Genomic DNA, 21,145 nt, shown 5'->3' on the forward strand with positions numbered 1-21,145 from the left:
CTGCCCAGCGACAGCATGCACGCGTGCACACGCACACACGTACATGGACAAACCAGCACCTGCAATACCTGCGTTACTGCGCGTGCCCGTGCATGTGCACACCCACCGCCAGCGGACAAACACCGCGCGTTAACGTATTTTTTATCCCACCTGCAATGCCTGCCAGCCGATACATGCACCTTATCTGGACAAACAAAATTTTAGCCACGCGATGCACAGCCATACCACTTATGCGGTCGCTACCCACTCATACAATGCATACTACACACATACTCATGCATGCACACACGTGTACACACACACACACACTAGCATACACACACGTGCACACACAGACACTGAAAGGTGAGAAAATAACTGTGCTCTCATAGTTCTTGAGGTTACTTTACAGTGGGGTGATTCGCCCCTGAGCTGGCTGCACACGTGCCCTGCAGCCTCCTGGCACCCGTTTGGACAAACAACTCTGTCCGCGGTGCTGTGGACCGCATGCCCGGGCCCTTTCAACAATTGGGTTTGCTTTAGCCATTATCCGGTCCCCTGGGGTTAAATACAAGATAGAGAGGAAATGCTCCCCATTTAACATTTGTATTGTTTACGAAAGAAATGGTATAATTTTGCATGAGAATCTATAAGTAAATGTACAAATTTGCCTCCTCCTGCTTCCCAGCCACAAAATGGGCATGAAGTAAAAGTTTTTAAATATCTTAATTTTCAACTTCATACATACTAAATAAATATGACCCAAACGAAACTGAACGATGGAGGATATTTCACAGAAAATTTTTTATGCAAAAAGCACATAAGAAAAAGGTCCACCCTACGATATTTCAGTTCGTAAACCGGCATCGTTTTGGTTGGCAGATGCCCAGGTGCTGCTTTCCTCGGCCAACGAGAGCAGCGCAGAAAGAAACATCAGTAAGACTTCCGATTTTAATCACGCATTTCTCATACGTTTCTTTACAGTTTCCTAAACTTTCAATTCCAATCGTCCATTCTCAGGCCTCGCCTTACTTGACCCGTTTGTGGGATGCGAAACAGTCCGTCGGCCCCTGCTCCCCGGACACTTTTGGAACTCGTCCCCCAGGCACCGAGTGTCCGCTTCCCCCTCCCCCATTCACTGCGTCTGTCTCTTTAAGCTGGTACTTCCCTCTCCTTCTCGATATAAAAGATGCTGCGGAGTCCGCGATTGCGTGCCCACCTCCCCGCGTCATGCCCTTTCCCTCGGTGCCCTTGTCAGTGCTGTGGCTGGCCGCCCCGGCCATCTACCTGCGCCCGCGACAGCCGACCCCGCCCCCCACTCGGGTCGGGATTTCACCCCGCGGCCTCACTGACGGGGCCGCCCGGCAATCGATGAACATCTCTCGTCCAACATGTTCATACTATTGAACGACGTCTGGTCTTCCCCGCCCCTTGGCCCCATCTGCCTTCCTGTTAAGTGATGGCATGCCCGGGGCGGCCAGCCGCATAGCCCAAAGCCTGGGAGTCACCCCTGGCTTCTCTTTCTTCGGACTCATAATCTCTTATCTGGAAGTTGTGCTGATTCTACTTTTCAGCATATACCGGGAAGTCGACCCAGCCCTCCCTGAGCCACCATTATCTCTGACTCAGATGGTAGAATCTCTTATTTTTTCACACTCATCGCCTTCTAAGATATGGTCTATTTACTTATTGTATTTGTTGCTTACTTCCCATCTCCCTGTGGAATAAGAGCTCTTTGCAAGGAGGGAGAGATTTTGCCCGCTTTACTCACTGATGAATCTCACGGCCTAGGGCATAGACACACAGTAGGTGCTCTATATATCTTTTGAGCAAATAAATGAGTTCTCCTAGTTTTCTCTGCTCTTGTTTGATATGATGGTGCACTCTTCTCTCCTCCTTTCTCTCTGACCATTTCCTTCGTTTTAGTTTTATGCTTCTATTAAATAAAGGTTTCCTTTAAGACTCATCCTTGAGCTGTTCATTTTAGCAATCGCCACGCGTAACTTAATATCTGTATCTGATGTTCTCTGAATTTCTAATAGGAGGCAGGATAATGTAGGCACAAAGGGGATGAATCATTAAAGATAAAAAATATATTTTCACATCAGAATTCTATTGGGATAGATGCTTACTTTTGTGTAGAGGACTTATAAAATGAGTCCTTTGCATTGTGTTTCTTGTCTCGGTGTGAAAGTGGTTCTCCGTCACCCTAGAAGGCGTGAACGACAGGTTAAAAGAGGTCATTGTCAGTGGGAATTGCCAGCGTTTTCTATTTACTACGCTTTCTTTCTTTCTCTTTACTTTTCCCCTTTCATCAACAAGTAAATCGAGTGCAATGCTTCCCTACTTTCCCGTATCGTCCTGGAAATTTCCGTTCTGCTATATTCTAACGATTAAGTTAAATTTTACAGAATGTACATTGAAGTTCGTGGAAAGTCAGATTTCTATGAGAAAGCTCTTGAATTTTAAACGTTGGCAAATGGTATTTAGTTCCACGTAATTAAAACATTTAATAAGTCTTGTCTGTCTTGTTTTCTAATAATACAAGGACATCGGTTGTGAAATTTCCCTCTTCCTATCTTCCATCTTATTTTATTAAAATTATTTAATTATCAGTATAACCATTGTTATTAGCGTCCTTAACGATTACTATTTGTTTAGATTTCCCACCATATTTTACCCGTCCATTGCCTGCTTTTGTTTCTTGGATCCTTGTTTTTTTCCCCTCGTTTCTTGGCTCTGTTCCCTTTCACTGAGGTTCAGTTTTCAGTAATTCTTTCAAGAATTCGAACTTCTAGTCTGCTTTTGATTCACCTTCACTTTTGGATAATGTTCTAGATGGGTTTGTATCTCTGGTCGAATGGTCGTGATGATTTAACAGCGGATGCATCTCATTGACTTGGGACTGTATTATTGTATCGACTTTGGGACTGCGCTGAGTTTAATAGTTGACAGGTTCTGCATCCTCCACCTCCACCTTCTGGTCATGTTTAGGATGTCTGTCTTGGTTTTTCTACAGTTTCAATATATTTTGTTTAGGAGAGGGTATGTTCTGTTCTTCAGGTTTAAGACTTGTGCTTCTTTGACCTGAGAATTCAAGACTTTCACCAATTTGGACAGATCTCCATTTTATGTCTTTATTTAAGGCAATGGAGTCTCCTTATTCTCTTCTTATGAAGTTCCTATTAGACAAATATTGGACTTTCTCATCCTATCCTGCAAGTCTCTCAACTTTTACCATCTCTTCATCTTTAACTTCTGCATCTACCTTCCATTCTACCCCTACCAACTCTCCTGTCTGCCACTTTCTTCACCTGTTTCATTAAATGAAACATTAAATATGTTCATTAGATTTTCCAAAATTTTACTAAAGCTACATCTAGTGAAATAATGTAATATTTCTGTTAGTTTGATGAATTATATTGATTAATTTTTCAATGTTAAGAATATATTTGCATTCCTGAGATAATCCTCACTTGATCCTGATATATTACCTTTTATAAATTACCGTTTTTGATTTGCTAATACTTTAAAAGAATTTTTGTGTCTGTATATGAGAAATATTAGTCTGTAATTTCCTCTTTTATTGTAGTATCTTTGTTTTGGGGATGCGAGGTTAAGTTGGACTTCTAAAACTAGTTGGAAAGTATTCTATTTTTTGAAATAACTTATAAAAGATCGATGTGATCTATTCCTAGAATGTTTGATAAAATTCAGCAGTGAAACCATCTGATCTTGGAGTTTTCTGTGTGGAAAGCTTTTTGATAACAAATAAATAAATTTCTTTAAGATAGAGGGAATTCATGTATTTTGCTTCATCTAACATCAGTTTTGGTAAGTCGCACTTTTAAAGAAATGTGTTCATTTAATGTAAGGTGTCAAATTAACGGGCATATAGCAGTTTATAATATTCCCTTATTTGTCTTTTAGGATCTATAGGAATAACTCCTCTTTAATTTCCTGTATTGGTAATATGTATTCTTTCTCTTTTTCTTGATCATCCTAATGAAAGGTCTATCACTTGTGTTGATCTTTCCAAAGAAAGAGTTTTTGGATTTTGAATTTTTCTCGTGTATCTTTGGTTTTCGTTGACTTCTACTCTTATCTTTGCTTAGCCATTTAATATATTCAGGTCCCAAAGATGTCCATGCCGTAGGCCCTGTGCACGTGTCACCTTACCTGGGACAGGGGGATCTAGGGGACAGATTAAATGAAAGTTGCTAATCAGGGGACCTTAAAATAGGAAAATTATCCCAGACGGGCAGACGGGCATGGTTCGGTCCTAGGGCCCCTACCCGTAGAAGGCCAGGGCAGAAGCGGGTAGGAGAGAAGCGCCCCGTCTGCCCTCCTCATCTTTGAGGATGAGCCGGTTCCGAGAAGCTGTGAAAGGCAAATCGATAGAGCCCACTCGCGAGCCTCTAGAGGAAATGCAGCCCTGCCAATGGACACCGAGATTGCAGGCCACTTAGACCCTTTTTCCTTCTGACATTTAGAACTATAATAAATTTGTATTGTTTGAGCTGCTAAATGTAGGTTAACATGTTCTAGCAGTAATAGAAGACATACAACCTTCATCCTTGATAGATAGATTTTCTAGATGTAGTATTCCTTCTTATTTCTAGATGTAGTATTTCTTATTTCTAGATGTAGCGTGATGAGTTTTTTCGATCAGCATCTTATGTATGTTATTCCATTGCTCCATTGTCTTCTTATCTCAATAGTTTTTGATAAGAAGCCTTTGATAGCTTATTTGATAGTTTGATTGTTTCTCTGGCGGCTTTCAAAATTTACTTTTTATCTTTGGTCTTTAGCAATTTGCCTAGGCTTTTTGAAAAAAAAATTTTCAATGACCCTCTTGAAACTGTAAATTTATATCTTTCACCAAATTTGGGTAATTTTCAGTAACTATTAAATATTATTTTCTGCCGCATTTTCCTTCCGTATTTATTATTGGACTCCGATTGGTGCATTGTCTCATGAGTTCCTGAGGCTCAGTCCAAGACTTAAAGTTTTCTCGTTTATTTTGATGAAACCTGGCTGCAGCCTGTGCAAGTGCCTCCTACTGTCAATCTGCTCAAACCTCCAAGGTATGAGGTTTCAGGCATTCTGCCCAGAGTAGTGGGTGGTTTTCAAAGCTAATTGTGACTTTTGATGTTTTACGCCTATGAGGGTGTGAAAAGGGTTCACTCACAGTTTAGTTCCCAATTCTAGAATAGAAAAAAATAGTAAGGCCATGGTGGCCCCAGATGCTGCGCTTAAATTTTCGAGCTCCTATCCGCTCATCGGCCTAATAATTTCTACCTTGTTAGCTCTTTGATTTTTTAAAAAAATATTAATCTGGTTGTTTTCCCATTGGAAGTATTGTCCCATGTTACTTACTTAGCTTCTACTACTGGTAGTAAAATATCCAGATTTATTTTGCCATTAAAACGTCTAAACTGATTTTAAGTTTTAAAAAGTATGCTAATAAGCATTTGGATGACGAGCACCTGCTTCATAATTCTAATTTAAGACAGAGACAGCTACACGAGCACGTAGCCAATGCCTGCAATTTCTGACACCGTTCCCTTTGGTTCGCTCTGACAAGCAGCAGCCGCAGCCTGCGGGAGCAGTGCATTCTTTGAAAAGAGACTGGAAACGGAATCAGTTAAACTAATAAACACAAAGTTTCTTTCCCCGTGCAACCGAATTCTACATTTTATCTGAATTTAGAGTAGCTCGAAACAGGCCAAATTACCCCCCACGTCTCCTGTCCTGATTTTCTTATAAGAGAAAAATGCAGCAAGACATGAAGTCGTGTCACGGTGGATGGCGTCTTGGTAAAGGAGGCTCTGGTGACATGTACTCTAAATGGCCTTTCCGTCCCACATTCATGCGCCACAGCACAATCGATGATTTGTGGGAGGCATGCCCCGTCCACCTTTGTGGTGATTAGAAAGGGCACTTGTGAAGGCAGAAGCGGGAAGAGAAGTCAGCCTGACACGCGGCTGCAGGCGGATTCCCAGGCCGGTCCGTTTCAGGGAGCAGTACGTCCGGTAGTTACAGAAACGGAAGCTTATTCTTTAAAAGTATCTGTATCGATACTTCAAATGGTTATGGGTTTCTTTTTGGGTGATGAAAATGTTCTAAAATTAGATCGTCGTGATGGTAGCACAATACTATAATTACCCTAAAAAACTATGAATGGAACACTTTAAATCAATGAATTTTATGGTGTGCGAAATATATATCAATGAAGCTATTTAAAAAATACCCTTTTCATATCTGTGTTTCCCTTGGGAAGTCTTCAAATAATTTAAGCATCTATGGTCCAGAGACTGTAAAATTCACAGAGGGAAGTGACTGATAACAAACCTTAACTTCAGAAGGATATCTAAGTTTAAATCTCGAGTTTACGTTTCCTACCCGTGAGGTCAGAGATCAGTTCCTTGCCATAACTGGGCTTTGGCTTTCTCAAATAAAATGGGGTAACAACGCTGTCCCGTCCAGAGCAGAGACAGAACTGAGACTTTTGCCCTGTAAGCCACTGTGGGGGTGCTCTGGGCGAGGGGCGGGCCAGGACGGGAGCAGATGCTCGTGAGAATGTGGTCTCAGCTGGGCACAGCGTTAGTTTGTTCCCTCAAGTCAGCCGGTCGGCTGATATCTGGGGAGATGGTGTGGGAGCGCGCAGTCCTCCAGGCTGGGGGCTGTCCGCCACACCGGCCACCACTCACTGCCACTGGAAGAGGGTACACTTGCCAGTAATGGGGGCCTGGGTTGGGCTCTACCAGCCGCTACTGCTGTCACCCCCCACAGCACAGCTGTAGGAATGGCATAGAGGACGGACAATTTACAATGACGGTGAAGGCACAGTGCCTGGCACAGGAGACGTCATTTCATGAATGGCAGCTATTTCGCGAGGCTCAAAACATCAAATACACAGACGGTGAAACCAGCTAATCACAAACGTGGTGTTACACTATCTGGTGAGAAAATCTTACCGCGCACGATGCTTCCTCATCGAATGTGAATGTGTCATTTATCGAGCGTCCTTCGCGACGAGGTTGTGAAGGGATAACTCTCAGTGGGCTCGTCCAACCTGAAAACAAAAATGTGCGTGCTTGCTGTTAAAAACACAATAAAGATTTTTTCAACTGCCAGAAATATTTTTTATTAGAAAGCTAAAATGTGTGCTGTTAATTGAATTTTCAATGCATTACCTAATAATTTTTTTACAGGCGAGTTCTCTCACACTTTCTGTTGTTGTTGTTGTTATTATTATTATTATTATTATTATTAAAAATTTTAACAATTTTTCTCATTGGTGAGAACAGAGTAGCTTGGGAATTTACATGTTAGGATTACTATAATAGTGTAGCATTATTTGTTGTTTATTACTCATTATTGGAAGAGACCTGCTGGGTACTGTGAATCTGTGTATTTATGTGTAGATGTGTCGGGGACACTGGTGACACACAGGAGTCTGGTTACTATGTAGACGATTCATGTATTTACGGAAGATCTGAGAATCTGGCCAATATAAAAGCGGCATTCAACAAATGCGCACTGTGCCGTCAATATCGAAAGATGAAAAATAGGGCTCCTGGTTTTGAGGTGCTCATGAACGACTAGGCAAGGCGAACACATAAGCAGGTAATGGCGACATCACGCGGCCACTGTGATAACAGCTGCGCTGTGAGCACCGTGAGGGCGCAGAGGAGGGGGGCTGGCTCAGCCAGACTGCGCGGAACTGGGAGCATCCTCCTGACGACGACACCTGGTCCTGACGATGAGCAGGACTCGGCCCCCATCGCGGCAGTGTTGGAAGGACAGGCAGTCCGGGCAGGGAACAGCGTGGGCCGTGGTAGGCCTGCCCTGCGACAGCATCACAACTTTTATAGGAAATTACAAGAGGTCGGGTACAGCAACATCGTCAGATGGCCGCCAGGGAACGGTGAGAGGTGGTCAGGGAGGGGAGCCAGTCGGGACACGAAGGCCTGGGACTTAGCCTCAGTCAGCTTTCCCCTGCAAAGGGAGATGGGCAAACTACCTGGTGTGGACAGGGGACCTGTCTAGGTGAAGATGACGGTCACACCACTGGTAGTTTCCATAAGGGGAAAACCATGGTCACATGAGGCAACCTCTGTGTTCTTTGTGATAAGGAAGACTGTGTCATCTATTGCAATGAGAGGCAGAGAGACCAATCGATAAAGGGTTTGAATATAATCAGGATAAGTTTAAAATAGTTTATTAGTATATGAGAAAGCAAGCCAATTCTGAACAACAAAAATACTGTACCCGGTTAAATGTCTAGACAAGGTCAGAACTGGGCAAGAAGTCAGCAATCTAATCTTCAATGACCTAGCCCCTTGAAAAGGGCTCTGATATAATTAATTCTGAGAACATAGCCTTCTTTATTAGAATGTATTAGAAATCATGAGTATTTAGGTTTGCTAAAAACTGAGAGTACTTATTTATTATTAATGATTATTTCCAGGATCTACAAAGTCATTGAAAGCCTAGGACAAACTATATTGAAACCAATCCTTGAACTACTGGTATTACTCTTTGAAAATGTGATCGCTAATAATACCTACTATTAATTGAATGCTTTGCCAGCTTCCAGGAATTTTGCTAAGTATTTCATGTCTTGATTCACTGCTTTTTAAAAACTTTATGAGATGTACTATTACTGCCAATTTAAGTAAAAAGAATTGAAAACTCTCGACTTTGCTTAACTTTATATCTACACTGGTTCACTCCTCGTGTCAGATATTTTTACACGAATTACACTAAATGATCCTATTATCTCATGAAAAGTTACTAGCATGTGAATTTTACAAATAAGGACACACAGGCATACAGAGAGTAGCCACTCGTCCTGGGTCATAGTGAAAGTGTTTCCCCTGGATCTGAGGCAGGACAGTCCGCTGTCCAGCCTCTCTATTGTGATGTGCGAGTCCAGGCAGTGCAAGGCAGCGGCTCGACGAGCTCTATCCTTGGTTCTGAACTGTGGGTGCAACGTCTGTTAACCCTGCGTTAGTCAGAAGTTAGCTTTCATAAACTATTTCTTCAACCTGTAATTTGTTGGAATAATGTTTTGAGATTCTACTCTTAGAATAATTTACAAAAACAGCCCAACACGAGGCTGGAGTTTCCTGCTGACAAGTAGAACGCCATACTTACGTAAAATAGGACTATCATGAAAGATGAATTTGGTTTCGTTCAGGAAGTATTGATGATGAATGCTATTATGCAATGAAACATCGGCTCCTTTGTTGACGGATTTGAAAAGTAGTCATTAGTTCAGAATCAGTGACATGTACTGTATGAGATGGACCTGAACTAAGCAACGGTCCCCTCAATGCAAATACTTAAAACATTTTTTGCACCTTAGACAATATTGATTTTAGAGACAAGTGCAGCGATTCTTAGTGATACTTAATTTCCCTAGATAGTATTTCCAGTGGATTATAATTATTTCTTAAAACTAGGTTGTTGAACTTCATTTATGCTATTTATACGAAAACCCAAACCAAGGAATTTCCTCCCCTCAGCCCACCTGCTATGTCCATGACCGGCGTGCCCTTTAAAAACATCTCTTCTTATCCTACGCTTCTCTCTCTCAAAAGCGGGGACCTGGAGGGAGGTGGGGCTGGGAAGCGTTATGTCGTGGGGCTTTTCCTTTCTATCACCTTGTCCTTACCCCTTCCCGGTCTCGAGGTCTCGAGGGCCTCTGGCCATCCTCCGTGGAGTGGCAGGAAGCACAGCCTCCCACGGCTGCACCGTACGGTGGGGGCGCTGAGCTCCGCGTCTGCTCAGGCTTCTGCTCTCAGGCTGGGCGCTGAGCGGAGCCGTGGAAGGTCGGGGCGACTTGGGCCTTTTCCTTTGCGCATGCTCAAAGCGGTGCTCTCTGCTCGCTCGCTGCCTGCCCGGCCGCCTTCCACACAGGAACGCGCCCCGCAGCTCTTTCGAAGCGCTGCTCGCTTGCGAGCCGGGCCTGTGGGGCTCCGGGAGCGCCTGCAGAGAAATCCTGGGGCGCAGCCATCCGTGCGGGTCACCGATCGTGCCTGTGGCGGGGGCGGAGCTATTTCTGCAGGGGCCGCTTCTCCTCCGCTCCTGTTCTTACCAGACCCTAAATCTACTTTCGACTACTTTCCTATTTCATTTCAGCCCCTGCAACAAACTCTTTCATAACCATCAATTTTATTTTTTTCAAGGGAGAATGATAAAGAGACATGCTACACAATGATCAAAGTGCAATTTAATTTATTTTTGAGGTAAAACTAGGTTACTTATATGTCTAGGATAAATTGTCTGAAATATACTTTCTGTTGATCCCTTACGCTAATGAATGCACTTTTAAAAAACCAAATATTGTTTTACCAACAGGTTTATAAAAGGCTTATCATTCTTACCACTTTTCTTTCCAATCTGTAAGTTAAATATAAGAATTCCTTATTCGGTTCTTTAAAACTTTGTTAAATTAACAGCTAAATACTAAATCTTATATCCATGCTCTTCTCCCGTGTTCAAATATTTAAATATTATAAAGCTCGTGTCCCTTTATTTACCTCCGAGTCTCGCCCTGATGGAAATGTCTGGTATTGCTCTGGAATTCCACCTCCTGTCTCGCTTTAGTTCTTCTGGTACATCGTTTTGCCTTTTTAGCGTCCTTGGCAATCCTGCGTCTGGCCTAGGAACTCGATGTTGAGGTTTCACGTCACTAAAATCCACCAGGCTTGGTATGGTCCTGCCAACGCCAGGTTTTAAATCAGCATCGCCACCGGGGCTCAAAAACCCTGAGCAGGGGTCAGCCAAGGGCACATCATCACGAAGTGGGAATAACGGGTAAAGTGGCCCAGAAGGCGGGGGATAAGGGTAGTGTAAATGATAGTCTGGCACAGTGGAAGGTGGATAAGGGTGAAATTTAAGAAAAGTAGAGTTGCATTTCTTCTCAATTCTACCATAGTCATGTCTGTCCTCAATTCCTTTCACAAAAGGCATGTTCATTTTTCTTAAGAGATCACAGTAGTGTGGGTATTCCATATTCCGGATGGCCTTTGTTCCTGAAACAGACCGCTCCGAGATTCTTATCTTTCCCGGTGTGGACTCTGAATCCATATCTATGGCCTTTAGCACTTTGGATGACTGTAAATCGAGTGCTTCCGATGACTCCTTCAACTACGAAATGCTTATAAATTGCAATAGTTGAGAATCGGTTAATTTAACATGTCGATTTGGCTTTCTTAAAGTCGACAGAGTAGTTTTTTCCTTCTTCTTTGTAAGATGTCTCTTTTCTCCACCAAAGGGAGCCAATGGCCGTTACAGACTGGGGCACAAAAGCACGAAACAGAATAGAGCCCTTGTTGCTTAGCAACAGCTCGAACCCTAACACGTTGGATCGCTCATTTCTTCCTACTGACGTTGTTAGCCATTCTGTCTTCAGTTGCTGAAAACTTCATTCTTCAATGTCTTTGCAGCACCTGGATAAGATCTATTTCTACCTCAGCAAAGCCTCCGGCTGCAGAAAAGCAGACGCGATTCCCTTGGACACGTTTGCCTATATAAACGCTAGGTGGTTTTACATAGTTTTCTAAGTTTTGGCGATAAAAGATGATCCTCCAGGAAGAGTGTCTGCATGAAAATCAGTTTTTCCGAGGGCTGTCTCCTCCTCTTCTCGGGGCTGAAGACCTTTTTCCAACCCCGCTTGGCGGGCACTGTACTGATCTCCCGCGCAGGCTGCCCCGGGAGATGCCGGCAACGCTCTGCGGCCGCGCGCGCGCCCCCCACGCCACCCCACTCCCCGCCGTTCAGGGCTGGCCCCCAGGCCGACGGCCAGTCTACGGCCCCTAACGAAAAGGCCTTCCCCCGGCCCGGGAGCGCGCGCACGCCAAGGAAAGGGTCGTCCTGCTCCAGAATTTTCCTCGGTCTCTGATGCTCCCCACGAGTCCCTGGTCGGCGGCGGGCGGTGGGCGGCGCGGCCCCGAAGGTCCAGGGGCCGCTCAACCGGGCGGCCAGCCTGCCTCGCGGGCGGCCCACCAGCCGAGGCCCGGCCACGCCGCCACCGCCCACCGGCCCCGCCCCGCCCCAGCGGAAGTGGCGGCCCGCCCTTGCTCCCGCCCCTTCCGGTCGGCCGCCCGCCAACTTCCGGCGGGCGGGGGGCGCGCGCCGCCTAACGACCTTCTGCGCCTACGGTCGGCCAGTGGCGGCGGCGTGTGGATGGAGGCCTCGGCCCCCGGCCGGGCGCGGCGGGGCAGGCGGCGGGCCCGGGCCGCGGGCTCCCCGCTCTCCCGGGCCGCCGTCGTCCTGCTGCTGTCCGCCTTCGCGGCGCGGGCGCCCCCGTCGGGTGAGGCGCCGCCGCCGGGGCTCCGCGGGGCCGCGGCTCCTAGGTGGGGTTTCTGGGTCACGTGTCCCCGGCGCCGCGGCTCGGTTTACCGGAAGCCGCGCGCGCACCTGCCTGTGTCAGGGGAGCAGGTGGCCGCGGAGGCGGACGACGCGCGGTCAGAGGAGCGTAAAAGCCCGCGGCTCGGTGTCCGAGCGCAGCCGGCTGTCGGCCATCAGCCCGGGACTCGTTCGCCGGCCTTACGCGACGTGTGGCGCCCGGTCCTGGAGTGTGTTTCCGAGCGAGCGGGTCCCGCCCGTTTGTCACTGTCCGCGATGCTCGGGCTTCCTCTGTTGGTTTTATCTATAAGGACCCGGAGGGCGGGGATTTGGAAGTCTGACTTTTTGCTGCCGTTCGTTTGCTCATTTGTATCCGGAGAACCAAAATACTTGTCCGTCTCTTTGTCAAAGTGTATTTGAAATGCTGATGAACAAGCAGAAAATTCGATCGAACCGTTGCCACTTAACTAGAAAGGGTTTGGCCGCATGACTTTGTGTTCAGATTTTAGACTCTAAGATAATAAAGTGCAAGGATTGAATAATAAGCTCAAAAGATTTGTTTAGGATGCCAAGTATTCTTCAAAGCAGGGCCAGTGTGAAACGGAGCACTCCCAGAATGTAAGTGTAAAAAGGCTGTGGGCACGGGGCGAGGAGAAAGGAAGATGAAGCGAAGGGTGCGCGATCTGAAGTCTGGGCATGGCGAGTGTATGGACCATTCTTCTAGCGCAGGTGACCTTTAACTCCCCCGTAGGAGACAGGTCCTTGGTCACGGCCCATGGTCTTCCGCTAGATATGATAGGGGGCGTGTGCTCTCTTCGGATCCAACAACGAGAGCAGACTTGAGGGGCTAAGAAATAGAATAAGCAGGGAATCGCTTAACCTGTAAGCTTGGAATAGAGAAGACTGATGTCTACACAGCATTTTATAGTTTATACAGTGTCCTATTTTGCTGGTGAGAAAATTGAAACTCCAAGAGTCTAGACTTTCCTAAGGCTAAAAAGCGGCAGTTGGGAATTAAACTCAGGTCTTCTGACTTCGAATACCATCTCCTTTGCGTTTTACTCCCTACCGAAGTGAACTTAGGTGTATGCTTTATTGCATTTTTTATACTGCTCCTTCCACTTGTTCTTGGCATGGTATTCTGTCTGTCACAGTTGCTCATTAAACAATGACTGAAGAATCTCAGAAAAATCATTTAACAATCATTTAATAGGTACCGTGTGGAAGATGTAGTGCTTAGTACTAATTCTTGTTAAGTTGACATAAAGGCTGATCCTGTTTGTAGTGGAGGCTGTAATCTAATGAGAATTGTAGGTGTGCATAAAGGACTGTCTCACTGTAGGGTGGGTGTCATAAGGCAGGTGCTGGTGACGGATTGTGGAAGGTCAGAAATGATAAGGATGGATAGGTTTGAAAGGCTTTAGATCTGGGTCTTGAAGGAGGGTGGGTTTTGGCTTTACAAATGAAGAGAGGATTCTAGGTGAATGAAGGAAAAGCCGGAGGCAAGATATACTAGGGAAAGCAGAAGACAGATTAATTTCATTGGAGCAGGTAAGGGGAGTGGAGTTGGACCAGGGATGCTGGGTGTCAGGGGAGATTGATTTATGGCTCACTCCTTAAACCAAGATTAAATATATTATGATGCTGTACTAATTAAATATCTTGTAATTTCTTATGAGACAGATTGTTACTCATTTCTTTTTCTTTTTGATAGTTGGATATTTGATTCGATTACCAAGAGGTTTTTACTTAACCCAAGATTCGCTGAAAATAGTGGGGTCATCAAATTCTCCAGGTATTAATATATAGATTTTCAGTAATTTTAAGAAACTAATTTGTATTTGTTTAAATTTTATCAATCGTGCCCAAAAGGCTAACGTTTCCCAGTCATCCTAGTCTGCTAAAGCCATTCTTTCTAAGACTATTGATTAAGTTGTTTCCATATAGATTCATTCAAGTCTAATTTTGTAACTACTTAAGTGTGCAAAAAAGTTATTTCTGAAAATTACATAAAGTTGCCTAGAGTGTTTGCTTGCTGTTATGTAACATGTTATTAAATGTATGCAGTTCAGATTTGCTAAAACTTCTCAAATGAGAGCTATATATAAAGGATTTTGGATTTCATAAGATTTTGCAGTAGTCGAGGCATTGCAAGTACAATTTTTTTTGCATGCTTTTTATTGGGATGAATTCACATGCCTTAAATTTCCTCTCAATGCGTACAATACAGTAGTTCATTAGTATATTTAGGATAGTAACAAGTTGAGGTGACCATCGACTCTATGTAAGTTCCTAACATTTCATCACTCCAAAAGAAAATGCCAGCACCCATGAAGCAGTCACTGTGCAGCCCCTGGAAACCACTCATTACCTCTTCTCTGAACTCGCCTGTAGCGCAGTTACACACCATGTGGCATTTTGTGTCTGGCTTCTTTACCTTAGAATAATGTTTGAGAGATCCATTCACATCATAGGATGTGTATCAGTGCTTCATTCCTTTTAATGGCTGGGTAATGTGCCATTGCATGGATACACCTCATTTTGTGTGTCAGTCAATCGATGGCTATCTGGGTAGTTTCCACAGATTGGCTGTTGTGGATAACGCCGTTGTGAACATTCACGGACAAGTTTCTGGGTCCCTTGCAGTTTCATACCAATTCTAGAATTGGCTCGTTAACTGTTTGTCTGTGAACAAATGTTTTCAATTCTCTTAGGTGTAAGAGGGCGTGTGTGTGTGTGTGTGTGTGTGTGTGTGTGTAAAATTGCTAGGACAGATAGTAACTATGTTTATTTTTCAAAGAACCATCACTATTTTACTCTCACATCAGCAGTGTGTAAAGATTTAAATTTCTCAATATGCTTGTCAACATGTGATTGTCCGTTTATTTATTGTAGTCATTCTCATGGGAAGTGGATTCTCACTAGTTTTGATTTGCATTTTCCTAGTGACCAGTGACGTTGAACCTCTTCTCATGTGTTTATTGGTCATTTGGAAACCTTCTTTGTAGAAATGCCTATTCAAGTCCTTTACCTGTTTTTTAATTGCGCTAGCATTTTTATTACTGAATTGGAAGTTTTTTAAAAATACATTCTGGATACTAGACTCTTATCAGATATTTGACCTGCAAATATTTTCTCCTATTCTGTAGATTGTGTTTTTATTTTTTAAAGTGTCCTTAAAGCACATTTTCAACTTTGACAAAATCTAATTTCTAATTTTAATTTGGCACTGGTGCTTTAGGTGTCACATCTTAGAAGCGATTGCATAATCAACGGTCACAAAGTTTAAATCCTGTGTTTTAATAAGCATTTTATAGTTTTAGCTCTTGTAATTAGGTCTTTATGTATTTCGGATTAATTTAGGCATATGGCGTGAGGTAGGGATCACACTTCTTTTTTTTTTTACATGTGGCTATTCAGTTGTTCCAACACCATTTCTTCAAGAGACTTTTCTTGCTCTATTGAAATTTCTTGGTGCTCTTGTTGAAAAGCAGTTTACCTTAGATGTATTTTTCTTTTGGACTCTAAATTCTTTTCCATTGATCTGGGTGTCTTTAGGCCAGTACCACACTATCTCAATTGCTGTCGCTTTATAGTAAGTTTTGAAATCACTAAGGGTGGGCTCTTACATTTTGTTATTTTTAAAGATTGTTTTGACTATTCTGGGTCCCTTACAATTTCATGTCAATTTTAGAATTAGCTTGTCAGCTTAGGCACACACTCAAAAAAAGCCCTGGGATTTTAGTAGAGATCGCATTGAATCTGTAGATCAATTCTGAGATTATTACCACCTTAATATTAAGTCTTCTAATTCATGAACATGAAGTGTCTTTCTATTTATTTAGGTTTTCTTTAATTTCTCTCAGTGATGTTCTGCAGTGGTCAGTGTACAGGTCTTGCAATTCTTTTATTAATTTTTTCCTAAATCGTTTATTTTTTCTGATGCTATCATAAATGAAATGGTTTTCTCAATTTAGTTTTGGAGTGCTTATTTCTATTGTATGTAAATACAGTTGAGTTTTGCAAATTAATATGTATCCTGTCACCTTGCCACCTTGCCAAATTTTTTATTAGCTCTATTTTTTTAGTGTGTAGGGAGGGATTATTCCTTAGAATTTTTTATATATAGCATCATGTCATTTGCAAATAAAGGTAGATTTATTCCTTCCCAACTCGGATGCTTTTCTTTTCTCGCCATTTGCTCCATCTAGTATTGGTGACAGCACATATCTTTATCCTGCTCTCAGGAGGAGGGAAAGGCTTGAGTCCTTCTCTGTTAAGTATAACGTGAGCTGTGAGTTTTTTGTAGATGCCTTTTATCAGACTGGGGGAGTTTCCTTCTCTCCTAATTTGTTGACTGCTTTTATTGTGAAAGGGTGTGAAAGGATTTTGTCAGATACTTTTTTTACATGTATTAAGACGATCATGTGGTTTTTGTCCTTTGTTGATATGATACGGCATTACATTTATTGGTTTTTATGTTTCGAACTAGCCTTGCATTCCTGGGGTAAATAGCAGTTGATTGTGATGTATAATTCTTTTCCATGCTGCTGGATTTGGTTGCTAGTATTTTAAGGATTTTATGACCATATTCATAAGATGAATTTGTAGTTTTCTTGGGTTGTCTTTTGTCTGATTTTAATCCTAGGATAACAGCATCTTCATAAAACAAATTGGGATGTGTTACGGCCTCTTGTAGTTTTTGGAAGAGTTTGTGAACTGTCGTTAATTCTGCTTTACTTGTTTGGTAAAATTCACGGTGGATTTATCAGGGGCTGGACTTTTCTTTGTGGGAAGTTTTTTGATTCTACTACAATCTCCTTACTTGCTTTAGATCTGTTCAGACTTTCTTTTTCATTATGGTTTCAGCTGAGAAAGAAGCTACCAGTTTTATTGAGGGTCATGTGTATGTAACGAGTTGCTTATCTCTTGCTGCTTTCAAATCTTGCCTTTGTTTTGAATTTTTATAATTAATTATGACGTATCTTGGTGTGGATGTCTTTGAATTCATCCTAGTTTGAGTTTAAGTGTCTTTGATGAGTAGATTCATGTTTTTTATTTATTTTTTTCATCAGTTTTGGGAAGTTTTTGCAATTGTTTCTTCAAATACTCTTTCTGTCCCCTTTCCAGTTTTTAATGGGATTTTCATAATGTATGTATGGCATGCTTGATGGTTTCCCATTGGTCTGTGAGTACTGTTCATTTATCTTTATTCTGTTTTTTTTTCCTGTTTGTTAGATTGGATAATCCAAAATCGATTGCCCAGAATTGGTGTTGATTCCTTATTGTGAGATTTCCAATTTGGTTGTACTTTTTAATCTAGAATTTCTTTTTGTTTTTTTAAAATATAATGTCTGTCTTTTTGTTGATAGTCACGATTTGGAGAGACATTATGTTCATACTTTTCTTTAGTACTTTGATCATATTTAAAGTAACTAATTTAAAACTTTGAACAGTAAATCCAAAATTTGGACTTCCTCAGGGACAGTTTATATTGGTTGCTTTCTTGTTTTCCTGTCTATGACTCTACTTTCTTGTTTTTTCCATGTCTCATATTTTTGGTTGAAAACTGGACCTTTTTAGTAATATAACGTAGCAACTCTGGAAACCAGATTCTTCCCCCTTCCCAGGTATTGGTGTTGCTGTTTGTTGTGATTATTTCTTTGTTCAGTGACTTTGCTCAGTTCACTTGGTTAGGCTAATGATAGGGTAGAGGTTTCATTAAACACCTGCAGCCAGTTAGTCTATTCTTTGCCGAGGGTCTGTGTGTGTTTCTTGGGGCCTACCTTAAGCATTTAGCCAGGCAGTTGACAGTTCCGCCTTATCATTCCCTTCCCGCTGTACAGAGCCTCCGTTTCAGCCAGAGGAGAGCGCTTAAGTCCTCCCGGTCTTCAGTGAGCACCCCAGTTTGGGGCATGCGCCCTGCCCTGTACAGGCCTGTGGCCTTCTATTTTCCCAGGGATAGGTCAGAACTTTTCAAAGTTCCTAAGGGCCTGTCATTCCCAGCTTTTCCTCTTAAGGTTTTTGGCTAGCATGTGTTTATTCCAACGGTCAGTCACCGCATCAGGCCCTGACGAAGTGAAATGACAGCTTCTGTCGTTTTTGACGAATACCTTTGGAGAAAGAGCTTTCCACAGTGGGTGCACTCCAACTTAGGTCAGGTAAGGTAACATCTTTTAGGAACCTGTCAGAAATGTCAAGTAATGACAGTTCTCTGGGAAAGAGACATTGAAGATGGCCTAACCCATTTGTCCACTTTGTGGCTGCCAGGGTGCTGGTTGTCATGGTGATTGTAGAGCGTCGCTTTTCAAGGCTGTTGAAGAGCTGGAAGGAAGTGAGCGTAGGGCACCTTAGAATGCCACAAGCTCTCTGCCAGGGCTGCTGTCACAGAGCCCCACAGGATGTGTGGGTTAAACGACAGACATCGATTGTCTCGGTCCTGGAGGCGAGAGCCCAGGCGGGAGTTGGCGCGGGTCCTTCTGAGGGCTGGGAGGGGAGGACGTGTCCCAGTTTTCTGTCCTTGGCTTGTACTTAGCCATCTGCTCCCAATGTCTCTTGACGTCATTTTCCCTCTGTGTTTGTCTGTGTGTCTAAATGCCCCGCTTTAGTAAGGACTCCAGGCGTATTGGCTTCGGGCCCACCCTGTGTCATCGAGCTCGATGACTTCTGTACAGACTCTGTCTCCGCGGAAGCTTACAGTCTGAGGCCCTGGGGATTAGACTTAGCCACACGAGCTCGGGGAGAGGCCTAACGAAACCTGTCACATGGAGATTCAGTTGGTTTTCTTGAATACGTTTTTCCTGGGTTGCTGCACGTCTGACTAATTTCTGGAGTTCTGAAAATGTTGATTCTGGCAATTTCTGCCACTTTTCTCATTACCTTTGAGAAGGAGATAATTTTTGGAGATCCTTACTCTTCCGTTTTCACTGATATCGCAACGTTTATTTACAGCTTTTGTTTTAAAACTACAACTCTGAAACCCAAATTATAAAATAGTTATATAAAGCTAATTTCCTTTTATTACCACTTTCTTTTATTGAGTATGATTACACTTATTCTTAAAACGGGTTCACATTTCAGTTTAGCATGTATTTCTCCTATCTGGAACTACACTGTTACAGGCTATTTTGCTAGTTAAGCCTCCACGAAATGCCGACTGCCTTGTTTTTCTCGCCTGGAACGTGTCCCGTGTCTTCTGTCGTGCGAGGCTCCGGCACGTGTTCGCGTTAGCCGTTTCCCTATCGTTACCTTCTCTAACTTACTCGCTTATTACTTATTCTTTTCTGTTCAGTTCATCTTTTATTTTTATCCGCTCATGGATCCGTCGATTCAGTAATCATTTGTTTACATTCCTGTTGCATTTTTAACTCGTTCCCGTTTGGGGGACACGCATGGTGAGTACCGTTTTGGGAATGTCGTCTTGTGCTCGTTGGGCGGTGTTCTGGCTCCCTCGTACCCAGGACGAGACGTTCATCACCCTAGGACCCGAGCGACCGCGATCCCAGCAGACCTGCCCCTCGCAGCGGCTGCGCCGTTGCCACTGCCACCGGCGGAGCGTGACCCGCGTCCTCGCCAGCTCACGGTGGTGCCGAGTTTTTCAGATTTGCGAAACTGGGAGTCGGGTTACCTCTGCCCGTCGTTTTTCTGATGTTCCACAGGAGACACTTTCACGTTATTTATAGTCCACTTACACGTCTGTTATTTGTTATTTTTGTCGGAAATACCTTCTTCGAGATGTCAAATCGGTCATGCCTTTTCTGTCTCAGATGTTAACTTTGCCTGTGTTTCATGGGATCGAACGGGAATTGTTGGCGCTTAGGAGTTACTTGTGCTGGGTTTCTAAGCCGCGGGACACTTGGACCTTGGCAGGGTGGCGAGTGGCAGGGGCGCGAGTAACTTGGCGCGGTCACACGGTCACACGGTCAGGGCGAAGACTAGGAAAAGAGGAGCCGTGGGATGGGCACGAAGGACATCGTGGAGAGGAGGCCCGTGTGTCATGCGCAGGGGTGGCAGTTTATACACCCAGCTGGGAGAGGGGTTAGGACAAAAGACGAGCAATTTACCCTGAGGGTGACAGGGAAGAGATACAGGCGGAGAATGAGAGAGACCAAAGGGGAGCGGGTCGCATGGGTCCTAAAGCCACCTTTGGAGCATTCAGTAGAGGAACTTTAGGTAAATGTTCTACGAGAGAAGAATGCAAGCAGAATGTGTTTCGAATAAAGATGGTAAAATATAAATACAGGAACTTAGTATTTTAGATAATTTTATATTTATAAACTTGAAACAAATAGTAAAATATAAATTTCTAAAACAGATTTTGTTATATTACGTCATAAATTAATGATCAGTTAAATTCCCCCGATTGGTAATTAAAAATTTTGTTTTCCCGCTTCCTTCCTCCTTGCCAAAATAAGTACCAGGCTATAGAATTTTTCCAGGACAAAAACATTTGACACATTTTATCAGAGAAAATTTACAGAAGGAATCGCCCAGCTCGTTTCACGCGCGCTCGTGGCCTCAGGCCTGCCTCGATAGTGCTGAATGCTGAGTGGCAGCTTTGATTCTGGTGTTGGAAAGGACAGAGGCTAGAACAAGGCAGTCACGCGCCTCGTGTGCGTGTGTGTGTGTGTGTGCGTGTGTGTGTGAGAGAGAGAGAGAGAGAGAGAGAGATGTGACATGGGTGAGGTATCCTGAGAAAATAATTTGCAGACTGAATTCAGCGGCGTTTAAAAGCACGATCAATGAGAATGTTCAGAAAGCAATCTAGTAATATCGAACGTTCCATTACAGTATTCGAGAAGAG

At 43.5% G+C, this 21,145-nt stretch overlaps 2 protein-coding genes across 4 annotated transcripts in view; one reads left to right on the plus strand and one right to left on the minus strand.

Moving 5' to 3' along the window:
- SPMIP7 (sperm microtubule inner protein 7) overlaps positions 1 to 11,396 on the minus strand; it is a 31,954-nt gene extending 20,558 nt beyond the window's left edge. Inside the window, exons 1-4 of the mRNA XM_039862852.1 lie at positions 11,385 to 11,396; positions 10,533 to 11,142; positions 6,960 to 7,057; positions 2,112 to 2,188 (exon numbers count right to left, since the gene is read on the minus strand). Coding sequence (XP_039718786.1) covers positions 2,112 to 2,188; positions 6,960 to 7,057; positions 10,533 to 11,142; positions 11,385 to 11,396 — 797 coding nt within the window. The remainder of the gene's footprint in view (positions 1 to 2,111; positions 2,189 to 6,959; positions 7,058 to 10,532; positions 11,143 to 11,384) is intronic.
- Positions 11,397 to 12,165: 769 nt separating this feature from the next.
- ZPBP (zona pellucida binding protein) overlaps positions 12,166 to 21,145 on the plus strand; it is a 44,996-nt gene continuing 36,016 nt past the window's right edge. The window contains exons 1-2 of one of the 3 annotated variants that reach the window (XM_039862847.1): positions 12,166 to 12,307; positions 14,057 to 14,137. In XM_039862847.1, coding sequence (XP_039718781.1) covers positions 12,181 to 12,307; positions 14,057 to 14,137 — 208 coding nt within the window. In that variant the 5' untranslated portion in view covers positions 12,166 to 12,180. The remainder of the gene's footprint in view (positions 12,308 to 14,056; positions 14,138 to 21,145) is intronic. The other 2 variants (XM_039862845.1, XM_039862846.1) reach the window with 2 other exon arrangements.

Source organism: Pteropus medius, unplaced genomic scaffold (assembly GCF_902729225.1).
Source record: "Pteropus medius unplaced genomic scaffold, Ma_sr-lr_union100, whole genome shotgun sequence".
Lineage (NCBI taxonomy): Eukaryota > Metazoa > Chordata > Mammalia > Chiroptera > Pteropodidae > Pteropus > Pteropus medius.